The 20274-nt window shown below is 42.2% G+C and overlaps 1 protein-coding gene across 2 annotated transcripts; it reads right to left on the bottom strand.

Moving 5' to 3' along the window:
- Nucleotides 1–46: 46 nt before the first annotated feature.
- Nucleotides 47–12899, bottom strand: LOC115111796 (zinc metalloproteinase-disintegrin-like brevilysin H2a). 2 transcript variants are annotated; one of them, XM_029638232.2, is made up of 22 exons: nt 12764–12899; nt 11527–11612; nt 11254–11330; nt 10887–10965; nt 10708–10784; nt 10422–10614; nt 10091–10153; nt 9772–9843; nt 9270–9439; nt 7951–8032; nt 6724–6857; nt 6269–6446; nt 5308–5397; nt 4628–4823; nt 3846–3951; nt 3567–3723; nt 3356–3442; nt 2508–2601; nt 2157–2265; nt 1909–1996; nt 1707–1811; nt 47–1593 (listed from the first exon to the last, which is right to left on the bottom strand). In XM_029638232.2, the coding sequence occupies exons 1-22, from the start codon at nt 12819–12821 to the stop codon at nt 1564–1566; spliced, it is 2331 nt and encodes a 776-aa protein (XP_029494092.2). In that variant the 5' UTR covers nt 12822–12899; the 3' UTR covers nt 47–1563. The 2 variants fall into 2 exon arrangements, with proteins under 2 accessions (XP_029494092.2, XP_029494093.2); XM_029638233.2 differs by having other exon boundaries at nt 1707–1796; nt 12764–12894.
- Nucleotides 12900–20274: the final 7375 nt, after the last annotated feature.

Genomic DNA, 20274 nt, shown 5'->3' on the forward strand with positions numbered 1-20274 from the left:
TAGTTGTTTAGAAATGTCAAAGTTCGACATAAGCAGAACAGTCGTGTCAAAAATAAAAACATTTTATGCCTGACGTGTTAATCAGGTGGCATCTTTTTACAATCCGAGAGAGGAGATTGTGATTACAGAAAAGGCTGTTCAAGTAATAGTATACTGTAATAGCAAATCAGACACGTTCTCACACAGATACGGTGCCTTGCAAAAGTATTTCACTTTCTTTTCTTTTAATACATTCAGTACTAAATATATTGTTGCATAAGTATTCAGCCCCTTTTAGTCAAGCCTAAATTAGTTCAGGAGTACATTTTTGGCTTAACAAATAATAGGGGTTGACATGATTTTGGAATGACTAACCCTTCCTCAGTCCCCCATACATACATTTTCAGGTCCCTCAGTCAAGTATTAAATTTCAAGCACAGATTCAACTACAGAGACCAGGGAGCTTTTGGAAAGCTTTAAAGAAGGGCAGTGATTGATTTGTTAGTTACCCATCTACCAGACATTGAATATCTCTTTTAAACATGGTTAATATAATACTGTGGATTATGTATTAAATCACCCAGATACATAGTCATCCAGGTGTGTAAATATCTTAGACTTCCCCAAGAAGACTGACAGCTGTAATCTATGCCAACAGTGTTTCTACCATGTAGTGACTCTTGGAGCTGAATACTTGTGCAACGACTATTTTAGTTACATTTTTATTCATCTTTAAAAAATACTTGACTTTGACCGTGTTTTGTGTTGATTGCCAGAATGACAAATCAATTTGAATCCCACTTTGTGACAAAATCCAAGGGGTCTGCAGAGTTGCAGTTAGTTGTGCAGAATTTAAGAATGTTCTATAAAAAAATATTTTTAAAATCTAAATTCTTGCTCACTAGAATTCCTAAATCTAAAATTGAGTTACTTTATCAGTATTGTGTATTTTTTTTTATACAGAACTTTAGTCAGCAATGGCTGTGCTCAGGAATGCTTTGAATTAATAAAAAATATTTACTGTAGACTCAGTACTCAGCCAAAGTCAGGAATATACAGTCACCATTGATAAATGTAATAGTACGAAAATAAATGGCACATACTGAACACTCACTCCCTGACATGGCAGTGACAGATAAATTACAGGTATAAAATTAATACTAAAAAGTGTCATTTTTTAAGACGTTCCTCGTAAAGAGGACTCCTCAGTCCATTCCATATTTGTGACTATACTGAGTTTACCCATCATGCACATCATTGGCACAAACACATTCCTTGGGCTTCATAGGTAGCCTGAGTGCCAGTCTGTTTGTGCCATCATGCCAATTCCTTGTCACTCGTTGTCATGCCAAACACTGAGCAATGGAGTTGGCCAGAGCACAAAGAGATCTGGGACCAGGCTTTTTCAGAAGTGGTGGCAGAGCCAACTTGTCTCTAGTCTAGGGTTCTGTCAAATTATCCCAAAGAAGTGAGGTCTCTGGACTGACTGTGCACTGGCTGGCCTAGCAGTTGTGGCCCTGCATTTGAGGTCTTGGTAAGGGTTGAGATCCTCATGTTTCCACTCTTCTCCTTTAGATGTTGACATCAGACACGTGGTGGTGGTGGTCTCAGAGCCTGAGAGAGAGAAATATTTACTTAATACTAAATGTTATTCCCATTCAGATCTAAATGGATTAATTCACCTATGTGCCATTGTAATATCTAAAATTATGCTAATAGTCTCTTACCTGTCGTGCGGCCCTGAAGTCATAGACCGGGACTTGTGATTGGTTAGCAGCTGGAGGGGGTGGGGGCGGGGCTACTTTTGGTCGCTTGGGCTGGAAATAGTAAAGCTATTCATAAATAGGCAACAGTGCACGGACACAAGAACCTTATCAACCAAGACCAACATTGAGATGATACTGTATACATCAAAAGGTATTTCATTACCTGCTGTGGCATAGCTTTATTTTGGCTGGGAATTGGCAGTTTATGGATGTGGTTGTCCACGTCATGGATTTTCTTCTGGGTATGGTGGCTGGTGGATGAGCAGACAGATTTGTATTTTTATCCAGGAAGTCCCAATGATGTCAGAATACATATTTTACAATGGAGACCTGACAATTGAGTACATCTTAATGTATCAAAGAATTCTCTTGGCAGTGAATGTTTATATATGCCCCACGTGGTGGACTAACCTAGGCAGAGTGGGGGACTGTCGTCGCTTCTTTAGGAACACAGCCAATGCCCCAGCAATAGCAGCCAGAAGCAGCAGAGAGACTGTCACCGCAATGCCAATCACTCCTTCTACAATCACACATAGAGAGGTTGGCAAGGTTAAGGAAAGGTCTATACAGAAGTTGAATACAATGAAAACACAGACCAAACCTATTGGCAAAACTATACATAAAGATGCTCAAATTCCTGTAGTAACATGAATTACTCTAGCAATATTGGAGTAACATGTAAATAAAGTAAAGGCTTATCCCTTGTATCAATTGAAACTTTTTTTTAACACGATTTTCTGATTTATGTCTTTAGGGGCCTACCTCTGGAGAGGCCCGTGAAGCTTTCATCCTTTGTATCACAGCCTGGAAGTGACCATCCAGGGTCACACTGGCACTCCATTCTGTGATTACACACCTGCGGTGTCACAACACAGAAATGCATACATTATAATAAAGGCAGGGGTCTTCAACCTTTACTTGCCTAGGGAACCCCCTCCCAGGCAAACCGGCAACCCCATAATACATTAACAGAAAGGTGAATGATAATGGAAAGACGAAGTAATCAACATTTTAAAATGAATAGATTTGGTAGATAGTTTCGTTATTTTGACCTTCCCACATACATTTTTTTAGAGGAAGTGTAAATTCTAACAGCCTATCAGCACGAAAGGTAACCCCAAACACATTTTTGCTAAGAGCAGCTGTTTGTTTAACCAGCTAAAGGTTAGCCATGTGTTGGCAAAAATGTATGTCCAAGTCAAGAAAGCTTACCAGCAGCAAATTGCCGTAATGGTGCGTTTTCAAAGCCTATGTCAAATAATCCAGTGCAATTGGCTCCAATGAGTGTAATTTGCTCAATATTTGGAGTTGAGAATTAAAAAATTGACATCAATTAGAAAGAAAATATTATCCTTCTTTTCCTACAGTAGGTATGTAATTCAAAATTAGTTTGGCTTTTTCACCAAAAAGAAAGCGCAACCAAGAAACACTTGGAGGAGAGACGTCCAAGCAGAGATGACAAAAAGCAGCCTCAACTGGTGAGGCCTGGAAAATCTTGCCTCAAACCGAATGAGATGGAGAACATTCGTCAATGGCCTATGCTCCTTATTAGCAGTGTTTCTTCCTGAGCTCACAAATACCAAACCAGAGACAGGGGGTGCTGTACTCACAGCATGTCCTTTGCACCGTACTGAGCAGTTGGTGGCTTTGGGTCCGTAGGCTGTCTCAAGATCCACACACTCGTTCTCGCTGCACACCTTAGAATAGAAGACCGGAATGGGCACAATAATAAATGAGAAAATAACACGGTACACATTCAATTTGATTTCATTTCTAAAAACTAGAGGTAGCCCCAGTAGCAACAGACAAAAGTAACCTTACCTTCCCATCATTACACTTGGTCCCCGTGTTCACCTGTCCAAAGTCACTGTTGTGATCACCGTAGAATGTGGCTTTGCAGTCGGAGAATTTCACCATGCGACCATAGTTGGGGTCATCATTACCGTTCTTGCAGAAGAGTTTCCCGCACTGCACATCTCTACAGAGGAGAGCCACGGGAGGGAGTCATATCAGTGGCATGCCGCTTAAGTAAGCAACACCACAATCTGAGTAGTAAAAGCAGCCTATTGAAATAACATGGTATTGCTCGTTAGGCCTCACTGGCTCTGGCAGGGGATGAACTGGTCCTGTGTAGGCCGTCTGCAGTAGGCATAGTACAGCCCTCTGGTGTTCTGGTTATAGCAGTACGTTGTTGCCTTTTCAGCAGCTGAGGAGGGAATAACACCCAATGTTACACAATGCATTAGAGTAGTTCAGCAAGGAAACACCAAGTGTACGTTTAACCATTTATTAGAACATATTACAACGCATAGTCGTGGCGTTAGGGCTCTGCTCCTTCAGGGTATCTGCCAGAGCGAAGCGTCATATGAAGATGATAATATAACTACAGGCAGTGAGCACGATATATATTAGATACCCCGATGGAAGAAACAGAACCCACAGGTGGAGGCTGGGGTGGTGGTGGGATATCAGAAACCGCAAGCATAGCGAGTAACAGCTAGTTACAGCAGCAAATGTAGCAAGAGACACCAGGGCATGGTTGCGCATGACATCCGGCATTGAAGAAGCATTTTTATAATTGGTCAAATTTAAATAGCATGTAAGTAGAGTTTGAATCAAATTGGTGAAATATCTGCTGATACGACCACGCTCGTGTTTCCCTTCTGGGCTGAACCACCACGTGTCAAAAAGGCTGCAACAACAAAAGTTACAATTTTTTCCAGACTTTAAACATTAGCATTAGAATACACTTGACTTGACCATTTCATGACAGAAAATTGATCTAAAAAAAAAAAAGATCAGAAGAGCTAGCTACCTCCATCACCTGATCTGATGAGAGGTGACTCCGTGATGACGAGACAGGGAAATGCTTTCACACTTACATGGGCCATACATTTTCACACACTGGTCATGATGCTGTGGACACTGGCCGTTGCGGCAGTAGCCCCTCCCTCTGTCACAGGAGATCCCATTGACAGAGAAGACGTCCTCAGGACAGACGGCTGAATTCCCTGTGCAGTACTCCGCTAGGTCACAGTCGTCATGTTTCCTTCTGCACTCTGTGGACGAGGCCATGATCTGTGGAGAGTGGTTGTTGCTATGTTCACTATCACTAGCTTGTTAGTCTCCCGACAGTCATGAGTATAGAATGTGTAGTCTATTAGCTTGGTGAAGGAGATGTGAAGCTGCATCTGTACTCTGAATCCACTCCGATTGCCGAAATAGAAGATTAATTTAGCCTGGCTGACGCGCAGATCCACGTGTACACCGCGAGTTGCTTTTGCCAGACTAGTTCTAAACAAAATACGCATTCAAGAGGATTTGTTTTCAAGTGATGATATGGAAAATATTCTGCTTCCACTAATTCCATTCCTTTTTAAGTTTGATCAAATAAAAGGAATGCAAGTGAAATGTCTTCAATGCACTTCGAGTCCTAAAAAGCCTTTGACATAGTTATTACGTGTCTGCTGCATGTTCCCGAGAGGGCTGTAAGAATCAAAGGAACACATTCGGATGTCTAGAGCAGACGGAGAGGCATGGTGGCTATGTGGTCGGGTCTCACCTTACAGTCTTCACAGCACTCTCCTGCAGCACACTCTGAGCCTTTGGTCAGTGTGCAGCTGGTGGCATTACAGCAAGGGTTTGCACACTCCTATAACATAAACATCCTACATGTCATTATGATGATGCTATGAGGGGGATCAGAAAGTTATTAAGGAATGGAGAACATAAAGTACGTCCATCCAGTGTGTAAGTTGTCTCAAAGTCAAGCCACTATGTATGTGTAGGCTTTAACTCGATAACTTGGGGTTTCCCCACTCCATTTTTACCTCTAGAGTATTATACCGCAGTAAGACACGCTAACTAACTAAAACAAACATTGTACCCTAGTAGGCTATGAATAGGAATTACAAGCATCTGATACAAACACGACTTGGCAGGAGAGGTGTAGTTTAGCAAGATAGTTACACAAAAATATGGTATCTTGTCCGACTGACTTAACAGGTCTGGACAGATTAACGTGAATGAACTGCTCTGCACACTTAACTCCCTCTGACTGGAATGTAAACAGATGTTCATGGATTATTATTTTCAAAATGTCCTTTACCAGATCACCATATAGCCATGACTATCGTACTATGTGTGGAAATGTATAGACTGCCATGTCTGGAAATGTGAATCATCTAGTGAATCTTATCGTTGCATTACTGCTATGTTAGTACTCATTTGAAGAGACATTCCCAAACTGGGTAAATATGTACGTTTTTCTAAGGCGGGTGGTGGTGGTGGATATATATATCAGGATAGGCCTGTGCTTGTTAAAGGCATTCTCCATTTTGCCCCTAGCAAAGGAAAACAGGCAAGACCACGCACGTAAATCTGAAATGTTATTCCCAGAAATGTAATGTAATCACTTGACATACTTGTATTAACTCCACGATAACCAACTTTTGTCTGATTTGATTGCTACATTGTTGATCTAAATGGTGGGTAGATGGAATAGAATGAGAAGGTTAATTCACCTCCAGGGAGCCACAATCACACTCCTCTCCTCTCTCCAGAAAGCCATTCCCACACACTGGGGTTGATTCCACATTTCGGTAGTCTGGCTTGTTCAGTAGGCACTCAGGGTTACGATTATTCAGGAACTGGTCATAGCTCAAACTACTGCAGCTACTGAATGACTTTGGGATATCCCAGCTGAAAGAAAAAAAAACTGTTAAGTTACCCATAAGGTCATTTACTGACTTTCAATATAACCACTGTAGCACAAACCACTGTGCTGTCCAAGGGGTCAGTACTGTATGGCTGCTCTGTGTGTGTTATGAGCAGAGAAAACAATGCCTGTAAGTATTCTTTAATACAAGTTCCCTCTTGCTTGTAAAACCGCAATCAATCATATGGTTTATCATTGACAGCATTCCAATCTAGTCACAACATTATATTTCTTGAAACTTTTTATAATAACAGTCCTTACCTGAGGGCCCCAGCCATTACACAGCTATTCCCAGAACAAGCACAGGCACTGGAGTCATCATGGTTCATGCCCAGGTTGTGGCCCATCTCGTGGGCCAATGTGGCCCCCACAGCTATGGCCCTGGGGTTGTGATCCTGTAAGGAAGTAAATAGTTAACATGAAATAGAATTGACTGTGTTTGATGACATGTTCTATCAGTGAAACTAACCTGGATGAATAGGTTAGAGATTAAATTGATATAAAATGACTGTCACTGTCTCGTTCTATCAAAATGCGCTAAGATCTAATCGGGCTTTCTTTTTCTGATTTAGACATCTTGTTCTGCATGTTGGTTGATTAGATAGTTAAAGAGCAAAAAGCAACTTCTCCTTTTGAAAATTCCTACCTGGCTTTGATATGAGTCAGAAACATTTATTCTACTGTCAAACTTTACTACAAAGTGTAAATGGGATACTTTTGCTCATAAAATCTGTCTCGTCCTAAACTGAGATTTAGGAAAAAAATCATCAATTAATAGCGCAGCTGCGTGCAACCCGATCGCAATGCCCAATGACATTCGATATCCCTATGGGGCTATTTAGGGATCATCAGTAAATTACACAATGTACATGGGAAATAAAAATGATGTCAATAGCTCCAAATTTCAATGACTTAAAAACCTCAAACCAACTATAAGTTGTAGAAATTCATACACAAATATTGAAAACATTTAATGAGACAACTAAAGTTGTGCAACATGAAAATATTGTCCCATTTACATTGTGTAATTTATTGATGGTCCCTAACTAGACCCAGAGAAGTCTTTAATGACTTCTCTGGGGCTAATGATTACACTTCATACATTTTTTCCACATGAGTCATTTAGCAGATGCTCTTATCCAGAGCGACATAAAGTAGTGAGTGCATATATTTTTTGTACTTTTTTGTATTCCTGTGGGAATTGAACCCAAGAACCATGCTCTACCAACTGAGCTACATGGGACCTTAAAATACATTTCATTACCATGCCATTTTTCTCACAACTTTCTAAAGAAGTTCATCTTGCAATTCAATCTTCTCCCTTTCTGCTTTGTAAACGTCACATTTTGAATACTTGGTAGAACCTCTCCATTGTCCCATTTTTACTTCTTCTTCAATTCCTCAAGCAAAAACGATCCTACTTCCTCATTTCAATTAATGGCAACTTATTGTGTAGGCAAAATGTACACCTAAATGAATGTACTTTACCTGCACCACCCCAGCAGAATGACCTGAACATAGAGTCCCGATAAAGGCCAGACCCACCGTCGATCCCTCAAAGTCAATGCCACTGAAACACAGGGAACAAGAAACACGTCGACCCCACATACGTATGTATTCATGTTCAGCCACAGTGTTTTTGTACTGCCCATGTATTCGTTGTTTTTGTTTGTTTACTCATGGATTTGCGACGAATGAGGATTACTTTTACTCAGAATGAGCTACTGAATATTAGAGACACATTGCCAGCTGTTTTTGTTCACAAACTTTTGTCCTCAGTCACCAAAATACTGATATTGTATCTGTATGATGTCTGTGGACTGGGTATGTGTAATTATGTACTGGGTGGTTCGTACCCTGAATGCTGCTTGGCTGAAAGCTGTGGTATATCAGACCGTATTCCATGGGTATGACAATTATTTTAATTTTTTTACTGTTCTAATTACGTTGATAACCAGTTTATAATAGCAATTAGGCACCTCGGGGGTTTGTGGTATATGGCCAATATACCATGGCTAAGGGCTGTGTGCAGGCACTCCGCATTGTGTCGAGCAAAAGAACAGCCTTAAGGCGTGGTATATTGGCCGTATACCATCCGTCCTCAGGCCTTATTGCTTTAATGTACTTGGTGAATAAAGAAGATTATGATCCTGATGTCAAATACCCATGTTATGAATTCTTCAATATGAGTCTATCAAGAATAACAATGTTCCAAACCAAGATGGCCTAATCAGGTGACCATCAGCTGACCCTATAAAGGTGTCTGACAAGCACACACTAAACCATTTTTACGCCACTTCGATACCGCTACGAACAGAAGTTACCTTTTTCGTAGCAGGTTAGGAGAATTAGGGTTAGCAAAAAATGATCACCTAACCTGCTACGAAAATCACTTCCGGTCGTAGCTGTATCGAAGTGGTGTGAAAAGAGTGTCCCCAAACCAAACATTTCATGGTTTAGCAGACATTGGAGGACTTGCGTTCATGTCCAAAGTGAATGTTATCTGCCTCTTATTTTATACTCACTGTTTACTTTATATTCAACCATGAGTGACTCACAGAGATGAAACATTTAAACCAGTCAGAGATAGAGGTGAGGACATTTAGACAAACAATTCCATTTCTTTGGCTGAGTCCTATAGTTACCTGATTAGATCTGCGTTGTGGCCTACCTGATGACGTGTGTATGTCCAGGCCTACCTGATGACGTGTGTATGTCCAGGCCTACCCAATGAGGTGTGAGTTGGGGCTTACCTGATGAGGTTTGTGTTGGGGCCTATCTAATAAGGTGTGTACGTCATAGCCTACCTGATGAGGTGTGCATTGTCGTGGGGCTTAGTCTTGACCAGGTCATTGTTCCTCCACGTGGTAAAGGCGTCCAGGGTGGCACCAGCAGGGGCGGTCACTGATATCTTATCACTGTCTGACCATACCTCCAGACCAACCAGGGCAATAAAGGTGTTGAGGGGCTTATACACCTGCAGGCAGATTTGTTTCATGGTTAGGTTAAACTCTCCCCATTAAAACAATTAGGGGTGGTTTAGCAGAACTAGGCCTAATCGTTGTCCTGGAAACCATTACAGTTAATTGGAAAGCAATTCAAACATAGAGCGGTTTGAGTTGAATGACCTTCATAAGGCAGAGAAGCAAACAAGTACTGTCCAAGCAGAGCCAGAAGATCAAAAAGTTGTGGTGATAAACGGATTAAATGTGAAGGTGTTTGATATTCGGTTACCAGGCCAACAGGGACACGGTGCTGTAAGGGGATCTGTAGGTATGTAAAGCTGGCATCACCATGTGACTGACTCACCATGTTGACAAAGTTAACCACTTCAAATATCCTCTTACGCAGCTCTCCCCGATTACTCTCCATCTTCTTGTACTGAAACGGTATGGATGCGATATGTTTTAGTGTGCACACGAGAACAACGGACACCCTGTCACGATGCATTGCTCACCAATTAGATATGATTATTAACATTATTTTATAGATATTACGTTGCTTTCCTAAATATTATTTGGTCAAAAATATTGGCCAGATAAATGATAAGAATGAAATGTTGAAGTTTATTGTGTTGATTGGGGTAGAGGTGAGGCACTTGTGTTTCTGGTGTATTGTCAGTTCTTACCTCACGGTTGTCTGCAACGAGGACAAGCTCAACATATTTTTGCTGTTGAAGTATAGATGGACCCTAGTAAACAGGAAAGCGTTGTGGTTAGAAGTGGAGGGCGCTAAACCAATGTGAGTTGAGGTGCAACCAAAAAAGGATTGGGATCATCATTGAAAAGGCTCAACGCTCGCTCACCACTCAAATCTCAATGTTTCATTCACGCAAAGTTAAAAAGGTGTTGTTTCGGCCATCATTGGCCTTCATCAGAACACATCATTTCCTGTTAGGGAATATCAGACTGTATTTAACTAGGGACATTTTAGGCGTATTCATGGATTGGATGTCTTACTGAGGCTCGAGAACGGCTCCTGCTAGTAATGGAAGGGTAGTCAGGGTAGTCTTCGTTCCAGGTAGAATTAGTGACTCCACACAGCATAGGCTTGGAGCTCTGGTCCTCGTATTTTAACACTGCGTGATCCCCATCATCCCCCCCTGACAGGGGCTCAATCAGGTACCTTTGGGCGGCCGTTCTGAAATATCCACTAAAATAAAAACACACAATAGACATTATACAATCGATTTAGGGGATGAAATAGTGTTTCACTGTGGACTAATAGAAATGTAGTGCTGCCTGCCTGAGTCCATCGCAGGTGCTCATGCTGACCGTAGACTCACTGTCATCCACAATACTGCCGTGATAGTAGCAGTGATCCTGGAGAAGAGAATTAAGTAGAAGGCGAGGTTAAAGGGCCTTAATCAAGACACTTATAAACAGCCTACGGCTACCTATCAAGGGTATGTTCTAATCACTTACCATATCCTGAGGCGTAGAGGTGACTGGTGTGCCATCCTCAGTGTAGTAAGTCTCACTATAGTCTTTCGTGAGTAATTCCCTGAGGGGATTTTTTTTTAAAGTTATTTATTACATAACTTCCTTAGACTGACCTACATGTTCAAAGGAATTCATGAGGTGATAACAAAATTCATGTATTTTTTTTTTAATAAATTTGAGGATGCAGTGTGTGGCTACAAATGGCAACTAAGATAAGACTGTGGAAAGACAGTTCTCCACATAGTGCCGTTCCTTATTTAGGGGAAAGAAGAAGCATGTGATAATCCTACTTGTGTGAGAGGTCAACATTTTGGAGAATGAGATAGGAGTCTTTTGCCAGAGTACATACCTATTCTTCTCCAGATGCATCTCAATGTCTCTCCCACCCACTCTCATTGCATACTTCAACGTTTCTGGCCTGGATGACTGAGAGAGAGGATTAGGATTAGTTGATACCATAGATATAATCTCTCCTCAGTATATTAACATGGTCTCTTATACCACTTTGTTACAAGCAGTAAACACAATTGTTAACAAAGAATAGGTTGGCATTGATGTCTACAGAGTACTTCACAGCAAAAACAGCTCCTGTGCAGGAAGGAAGAACAGGAGACGAATGTACCTCGGTTTCTCTTTTCCGCAGAGTATGTAGTCTGATGGGTCGGACTACCTCATAGTCCCTCACTCCTTCAAGAGGACCATGACTCACTGTGGGGAGAGAACGTGAGGGATAGAGAGAGTTCAAGAATGGACCATCTTTGTCTGTTTCCATTCTATTCTAAACGTGTCATAAGCTGAACCTTGTTTTCAGGCATTGACTGGTCCATTGGTAAGGAACAGTCAGATGGCAGCATAGCAGTGTTTTACCCTTGAACTACAGCAGTATAACCCCAGCTTTCCTTATATTCAATGCATTTCATTCATGTTTACACATTGTCTAATAAAACTACAGTATGAATAACTCAGATACATGATGAACACAGGCTGTTTGACCCTCGTTAATGATCATTATACTAGGTGCTGTTTTGTTAGAGAGTGTTTGTCAAGTGTTTGTTTTTCCTCATTACCCTTTCTTGTTCTCTGTCAGGCCTGTTTGATTTGTACTTGACCTTGCCCCATTGAGCCATGATTGGGCCGTAGAGGAACATTGGGAATTATGTCATTAAATTGGTCATCTCGTTTCCAGACACTTCCACAGCACAAGGTTTTGACATATGGGCGATGTCCACCACAATCAGTTTGAGTTTACCAGATAATGCAATAATCTCTGTCTTGTCATTCCATCCATACTGCACCTGGTGTGTCATAATTTACTAACACTACTAAAGTGATGTTTCCCAATAGTCGCTTTGAGAATGAGACTTGGTTAAGGATTTATCACTATAAATCAGTGATTCTTGACCGTTGTAGTGGGAGGTTTTGAAAGGGTTGAGGGTGCCTGAGTAAAAAATAAATCACTTAAACTGTAAAAACACAGTAGAAAGTGATTAAATAATTTAATCTCTGAACAATTCTTCAGTCAATATTTTGAATATAGAGCTATTTGCTGTGCTGTTCAGCGGATTTGGTTGATTTGTGGTCTCTAATTTATTAACATCAAGAATATGGGCAAAATTAAATTATTGACAATGAAAAGGTGGGAATGTTGTTCCCTTGTTATACAATTGCTACATTTATTATCAATATAACAGGAAAAATTATAGCGATTTTTCTCTCTGTATCTATATACTGTATACTCACTGTATACTCACTGTACTGTTAATGCAACCAGTCTGAATAAAGTGCCCTTTGAATATGGCTGACTAGGGCTTAACCTGTGCCATTGTGCTGTGAGGAGACGGGTGTATCCAATGACTTACCTGAGAGATTGAGGGAGGCAGTTAGGGTAAAGATCCACAATAGACGTGTATGTGTCATTGTCGAAGTGCAGACAGCTACTGAAACACAAGTGATGGTCTGAGGGGCTTAATGGGTTACCTGGTTGCATGCTCATGTGATACCATCTACAGGCCACACCTTATTGGGCGGCCCCAGCCTGTCAGTGATGGAGTTTGTTTTTCATTGCCCATGGCCACTTCCTGTTAGTCATAGCTAGTGTACACACGACTTGCTACAGTGCCTGTGTTTCCCAAATGGCACCCTATTACCTATAAAGTACACTACTTTTGACTGGTAGTGCACTATAAAGTGAAAAGTACTGTATGAACACATGTATTTACTTAGTTAATCTCTGTAATGTTGTGACTAAGGGTACAATGAGAATATATATATTTGGCGCGTATGACAAATAACATTTGATTTGGTATCTATCGCGATATATTTTTCAAAACATCGTACACATTTAAACAGAAAATTTAAATGACATGTACGCAATATTCACCACTTACCACACTGACCAATCACTGAGTCATCTTAATGTTATTATATTATTTTACTCATGTGAGTCCTGTTGTCCTCATGTAAGCTGTTTTTGTCTGTTAGGAGAAACTAACCTTTGAGAGTAAAATAAATACAAAATTGTGAGGAAAATATAGCACCACAAGAGGGCAATCTCTCCTCATAATACCTCAGGCTCTCATGCCAAGTGAATCACTGCAGTCCACAGTGGAGCTCAGCTCAGCTGCCTGCGTGCTCTGCCTGCCTTTCTTCCTGCTCTGCCTCTCTGCCTCCCTGCCTGCCTCTCTGCCTCCCTGCCTCCCTGCCTGCCTCTCTGCCTGCCTTTCTTCCTGCTCTGCCTCCCTGCCTGCCTGCCTCCCTGCCTGCCTCTCTGCCTGCCTTTCTTCCTGCTCTGCCTCCCTGCCTGCCTGCCTCCCTGCCTGCCTCTCTGCCTGCCTTTCTTCCTGCTCTGCCTCCCTGCCTGCCTCTCTGCCCAGGCAGGTCACCCGTGATACAAGTCAGTATTCGACGTCCGTTCATGTCTGAGGACGTCGGAAGTTGATGTGGAATTCAGCAACTAGGGGCATCAGTGGGTGGTATTACCTTCAAGTAGGTTTTGGCGTTGCGGACAGAGATGGCGTATGGGTGTAAGCAAAGGTTGCATGTTCAAATCCAGCGATAGAAAGTTGTTTTCATATTCTTGCTTTAAGCCTGTCCCAAACCTTAGCCCTTACCATAACCATTCGGAGTGAATGATTAACCTTAAAAATGAGGAGATCATGCCTAAACATAACCTTAACCACTTTGAAATTTGACGTTTGAGAAACATGGATGAACGTCTAATTTTGACGTGAGAGTTTGTAGCTCTCTGCCTACCTCTCTGTCTCTCTGCCTGTCTCTCTGCTCTTCCTGCCTCTGCATGCCTTCTCTGCTCTGCCTGCTCTGTTCTGCCTACCTCCCTTCTTCCCTACCTCTCTGCCTGTCTCTCTGCTCTGCCTGCCTGCCCGGGGCAGATATGAGCACAGGGCAAAAAGAGGACAGCTGGCTGGGTTTGTTTGCTCATCTCTGTGGTTGGAGCCTTGCCAGGGACATGGCAATCTGTTCTTTGTTTTTTTGTCCTTGGTGACAGAGGGAAAGTGTGTGGCAGGACTGTGCACCACTGTTTTATAATTGGATTTGTATGCACCATTTACAATGCATGTCACCAATAAAGAAAGACAAATCAGACAAATCTCAGACACTTTTGGGAGACGGGGAGATTATGCTCGAATTTGGGATTGGATCTTTTTATGCGGAACTCTTTCTCCAACACGCACCATGTTGCATGATTCATGATTCCCTGTCTCTGAAGAAGGAGGTTAAATCTGCCTTCTGAAGCTGAAGCCTGTCCTGTAAAACGGATTGCAGTGTTATGCTATTGCTATCATGACAAACGAGAGCTGTCTATGCATGTATTTTATTGCTGCTTGGTTTAATGCGTGTTGGTGCAGACTGCGGTGCTGAAAGTCACTGTGAGGAACCATACAAATGAGGAACTGCCTCTGCAGAAAACATTTCCATGTGTGGTCCAGGTTGAATTCTTAATAGCATACAGCTTCAATATAAATAACTTAGGTTTGAAACTAGGGGATTTCTAATATAACCTACAGAATTTGCATGATTATTAATGATATGACTGAAGCTCAGTAGAGCCTTCATTTGTATTCACCGTCTAGTTATTTTTGTGTAACACAATGCTGTGGGCTGAGCCGTAAAAAAAAAAAAACGAGGCTCTGTGGTGCTTTGTCTTACTGAGTTATTGAGGATGCAAGGTGACGTTTTGTCGATGTTTTTCAGTCTAATGTGATTTGTTGATCCGTCCATTCTACAATGGATGTCATCAAACACCGCTCGTGTCTGTCTGTCTGTGGTGCTGGTCTGCAGACGCGGTTACCGTGGAGTTTTGCTAATGTCACCAGATTGGAAGATGCAGCTTTGACCAAGATGGCTGAAAAGGAGGAACTCCAGAACAACGCAAACAACAGAAGTCAGCTGAGAGATTGAAAGTTCATGCCTGACTGGAATGATCCACTGGGCTAGAGTAGCCGACTGCACGTGTGGCACTTAAACAACAGAGCAGGGATAATGTTGCCTACTACAACACATGGTCTATTCTGCTCCAAAACACTATCTCTTACAATAAGCCTCCTGTCTTCTCGGCTAAATTTAGAAAGAGTTAAACACCTGTGAATGGTTTTATAGAATTAGTCTCATTGTGGAGTTGGAGAGTCATGTCTGTTTGACCTAATTCTGTTCTTCTCTTTCCTCACTATCCGTCATTCTATGATACAATTCCAGGAGAGCTTGTGCACTTTCTAATCATCCTTGAGATGCTGGGAGAATAATTGTTGGTATGGTTGAATGTTATTCCCGGCCTGTCTCTCTCTGTATGGTGAGCTGCTGATACTGATATTGCTGTACCTCTCTGACCTGCTTTCTCCATGTTCTGGCCCTAGAACTGATGCTATGCTGGTGGATATCCAAAGCCCTGCCTTGTAGTGAGTTAAGTCATCTGCAAGATTGGTTTATTTTTCCGGCTGACCAGTTTGAACCAGCATAGAACCGACTGCACTAGGCCCTGGCTAGTCCATGGCCGAGCTGTCGGCTCTCAGTTCCTCATCCAAGCAGCCACGCTAAGCACAATAAAACCTCTCTGAGCTCACACTGTTTCCTGCGGGGCCAGTCGCAAGACCGCTCTGTTGTGGTCAATCCTTCTGTTTTTATTATTCGACTATTGTTACGTATTACTATGTGTAAATCGCATTGGTGTTTTGTAGGATTTGCATTTTAATAAATACACCCCACTGCAGGTTGTATAATATGAGGTACTGTCTGGTTGGATGACCTATTTATTTTAATTATCACATTTTTGTGTGGAGAATGGTAATAAATGTTGGTCATATTCATTCATTCTTTATAGAAACAATACAGCCACTAACATTTGTCACACTTTCCGTTATGCTGTGGAACAGCTGTAGATTGTCTGACGTAACTTGACCTCCTCTACACTAGCTTTGCTCCACTTTGCTCCACTTTGATCGTTGCCCGATTGTAAAGGGGATTTCCAGGTGGACAAGGAGAGCAGTCGTTGATAATATCAATCAATTCAAAAAATCTGGTATATTACAAGTTGCAACTGGGAGACACCTCCAGAACAGAAGCCAAGAAAATGTCTAACGATGCTTCTCTGAGAAGACCGTTATATATTAAACGCACAGTCCCAAATGTTCTGTAAACACCAGCCCCACCAGCCCCGAGAGGAAGTCACAAAATCAGCTGCTATAGAATCACACAGTGTCACAGACACATTATCAGTGTTCCCTTGAATCCAGTCGGGCGTCAAACTTTAACCACAACATTCAACACGGGCAGACATTTGATACCGGCAGTTAAACAGGTCAAAGGTAGAACATCAGTACTTAGTTACAACAGATTTTTGTAGACTAACAAGTGAAAACGACTTGATTAAATATGGTGCATAAACATACATGGTTAACTCCTGTTTTCCTTCTCCCAGGGGGGATGCATCTGTCTGCGTCTTCCCGCACATACGTTCATGTTTAATACGTATCAATCCATATCAACAGTAAATCACATACAGGAAGATAATGAATAATAATTTCCCATTACACCAATGAAAACCACACATTGGTTTTGTTTTGTAGTACCGGGCAACCCTACTCTTTAGAGTTAGCTTGCTTGCAAGCGCTAGCTTGACCATTGAAAGTGCTGATGTGGATATCCCAAGCTTTAGCCAGGGTTTCCGTCAAAGTCTGCAGATAGTTACTGTAAATGAGTGCTGTAATGATGTCCCTTAGCCAATCTGTTGGTTCTAGGGCCCTTGGCCCAGTGCTCCCAGCATACCCTGCTGCTCTCAGTAGGTAGGGGCTACCACAGACACTAGCAGATGATTAAAGGCATCTGCATTCTTCCCAGCCGAAACGTTTAGTGTATTTTTTATAAACTAGGCAAGTCGTTTAAGAACATTCTTAGTTACAATGACGGCCTAGGAACAGTGGGTTAACTGCCTTGTTTAGGGGCAGAACGACAGACTTGTACCTTGTGAGCTCAGGGATTCGATCTAGCCACCTTTCCATTACTGGCCCAACGCTCTAACTACTAGGCTACCTGCCAGCCCATATATGACCAGTAGTGGAAAAGGTACCCAATTGTCATACTTGAGTAAAAGTGAAGATACCTTAATAGAAAATGACTAATGTAAAAGTGAGTCACCCAGTAAAATACTACTTGAGTGAAAGTATAAAAGTATTTGTTTATAAATATACTTAAGTATCAAAAGTAAATGTAATTGTTAAAATATACTTAAGTATTAAAAGTAAAAGTATGAATAATTTCAAATTCCTTATATTAAGCAAACCAGACAGCCCAATGGTCTTGGTTTTTAAATTTACGGATAGCCAGGGGCACTCTCCAACACTCAGACATCATTTACAAACAAAGCAGGGATGACCAGGGATGTTCTCTTGATAAGTGTGTTAATTTGGAAAAATGTTCTGGCCTGCTAAGCATTCAAAATGCAATGAGTACTTTTGGCTGTCAGGGAAAATGTATGGAGTAAAAAGTACATTATTTTCTTTAGGAATGTAGTGTGTAAAAGTAAAAGTTGTCCAAAATATAAATAGTCATGTACAGATACCATCAAAAACTACTTAAGTAGTACTTTAGAGTATTTTTACTTAAGGACTTTACACCACTGAGTGAGGAGGGAGCTAGTCAATGGCCCCAGCTGTGGGGAGAGGGACATGGAGAGTATAGGGAGTTGGGAGGCTCTAGTTGTGAGGACAGGGGGAGGGAGCTCCAGGAGTGGAGAGTGTGGAGGCCCCAGCCATGGGGTGGAGAGAGGGGAGTCGGCAAGACTGAGCCCTGGGGAGGGAGCACCAGCCTCAAGTCTGCCTGCTCTGACCTTGTCCTCCAGCCAGGATGAACAATGAGCCTGTCCCTCCCAGAGCCTCTCCCACTCTCCTCTGGAACTTTCCTGTCCTTCACCTGGCGCCAGTCCAAACGACTCCCCATGGGATTGTAGGCTCAATGTTAGGTCGGCAGGGCCAATAGGACAGATCAAAGATAAAATTGTTCTTGGCAGGACCTATGCTGTCAGTTTGATTGTTCCTCAAGTAATTGTGTCCATCGCTATTGTAACTGGCGTTCCTGTGCGTGCCTAACAGTATAGCTTCCTTCCTAAAAAGTCCTTACTGGTACTCGATCTCAGATCCTCTGCCTTTCAAACACACGTGACCGCCCAATTGCCAACATCTTATCCAAAACCACTTACATAATAAGTGGGAAGAAAGGGATGCCATATCCCTCTGATGTGGTCGGACAAAATGGCCAAAACCATTTGCCACTGTGACAGGAAGCCACATTCTAATGTACTAACCATTCTGACTAAGTTGTGAGTGGGACTGCATTACTATAGTGATTGTTGACACAGTCGAACGTGCTGATGTCATTCACCCTGCCCTCCTACCCTCCTACTCCCTCTCGCCCTCTCACCTCTCCCCCATTCACCTGATCTTGTTGTCACCTCAGCGTGTGGTATTGTTGGAAATCCCTTCCCCCTCACCTTTCCTGTTCGTGTCCCTGCATTGCCATGGAGATGGTAAGTAAAGGCACATGACCCACAGGTGATCTCAAAGACACAACAACAGTGTTCGTCACAGGTAACCTAACCTAACTTAGCAGGTGTAAAAGAAAAGCCTGAAACTAGATCCCCTACATACTGGTCTTGATGCGAAGAAAATAAATGTTGGGGGAGGTTCTCGTCTGCACTGTTCAACCAATCCAGTAAATGTGGAGGACAAGTTAAGATGGAGTGTCGCCTTGTTAACATCCATAAGCAAAAGTCATGTCACAGGCTCTCTTTCCATTTCCCCTGAAAACCGGAACATCTGTAGTGATACACATAGACAGCAACAATGTGTCGGTTTTTGTTCTGGTTTTAGTGGTTATTATGTTGTAACTGAAACTGTATGATATCAAGAGACATTAAGTTTGACTGATACCTATTTATGTTCTTGTGTGTTCCATGCAAGACAAAGCAACATTTTTTTTAATGATATATATATATTTTTTTACTTCTGACCCGATTTGGTACAGTCCTACGCTATTCACACCTATAATTATAGCATGCATCCTAAATGGCACCCTATTCCCTACATAGTGCACTACTTTGGACCAAAGTAGTGCACTATATAGGGTACAAGATGCCATTTGGGATGGTGCCCTAGTCTGGAATGTCACCTTGACCCCCTAGGACCATGCAGTGACCCTAATGAGGTACCTGATCATGTGTTGCCTTGATGTGTCTTTGGCGTTCAGACTCTGATTGGATAGTGATGTGAAGACAGATGCACCATGGCCCTCGTGGCCGTCTTAGTGCAACCAGCCGTGATCAGAGGTAGAGGCGAGCCGGCAGCAGCCGGTTTGAGCCGGTTCTGTGTAATGCTGCCTGCCTGCCTGGGTGCCCAGGCTGTGTGTGGGAGCGATGCACAGTCATTTAATCTGCATGTTCAGGCCTGTCCCTGGGGGAGAGGAAGACAAAGGGAGAAAGAGAGAAAGAGGAAACAAGCTCTATAGCTCTGCCTGCTCTGTGCGTGCCAGTGCTGCCTCCAGAATCTCTGGCCAAAAGTTGCCCGATCTCTCTTGCCTGCCTTCTGCGCCAGGCTCCCTGAGGGTTATGAAACTCATCCCAGAAAAACTGAAAAAGCTTATTAGTTTTTTTTTCCCTTTTTGTCATCGAAAACACAAAACCTTTTCTGGTAAACCCTACTCCGCTAGATGATTTATTAAGCCTATTTCCCATAACTGTAGGTATTAGACTTTTATTGACACTAAAACTGGATTGGACCCCCCTTGAAGAGCTCCTCTTTATAATAGGCTTTAAAAGTCAGTCAAGCGTTGCTGTGTGTTTTTCAGTCACAGGCCAATGAGTGAA

The sequence above is a fragment of the Oncorhynchus nerka genome, linkage group LG27 (genome assembly GCF_034236695.1).
Source record: "Oncorhynchus nerka isolate Pitt River linkage group LG27, Oner_Uvic_2.0, whole genome shotgun sequence".
NCBI lineage: Eukaryota > Metazoa > Chordata > Actinopteri > Salmoniformes > Salmonidae > Oncorhynchus > Oncorhynchus nerka.

What these genes read in the sequence shown, in the direction of transcription:
- LOC115111796 (XM_029638232.2), bottom strand. Translation starts at nt 12,821, where the DNA reads ATGACACATACACGTCTATTGTGGATCTTTACCCTAACTGCCTCCCTC. An exon ending in TTCATCCCCTGCCAGAGCCA is followed by an intron (nt 3,724 to 3,845) that starts GTGAGGCCTAAC and finishes TCTCCTCTGTAG; the next exon opens with AGATGTGCAGTGCGGGAAAC. An exon ending in CTTCACGGGCCTCTCCAGAG is followed by an intron (nt 2,266 to 2,507) that starts GTAGGCCCCTAA and finishes GTGTGATTGTAG; the next exon opens with AAGGAGTGATTGGCATTGCG.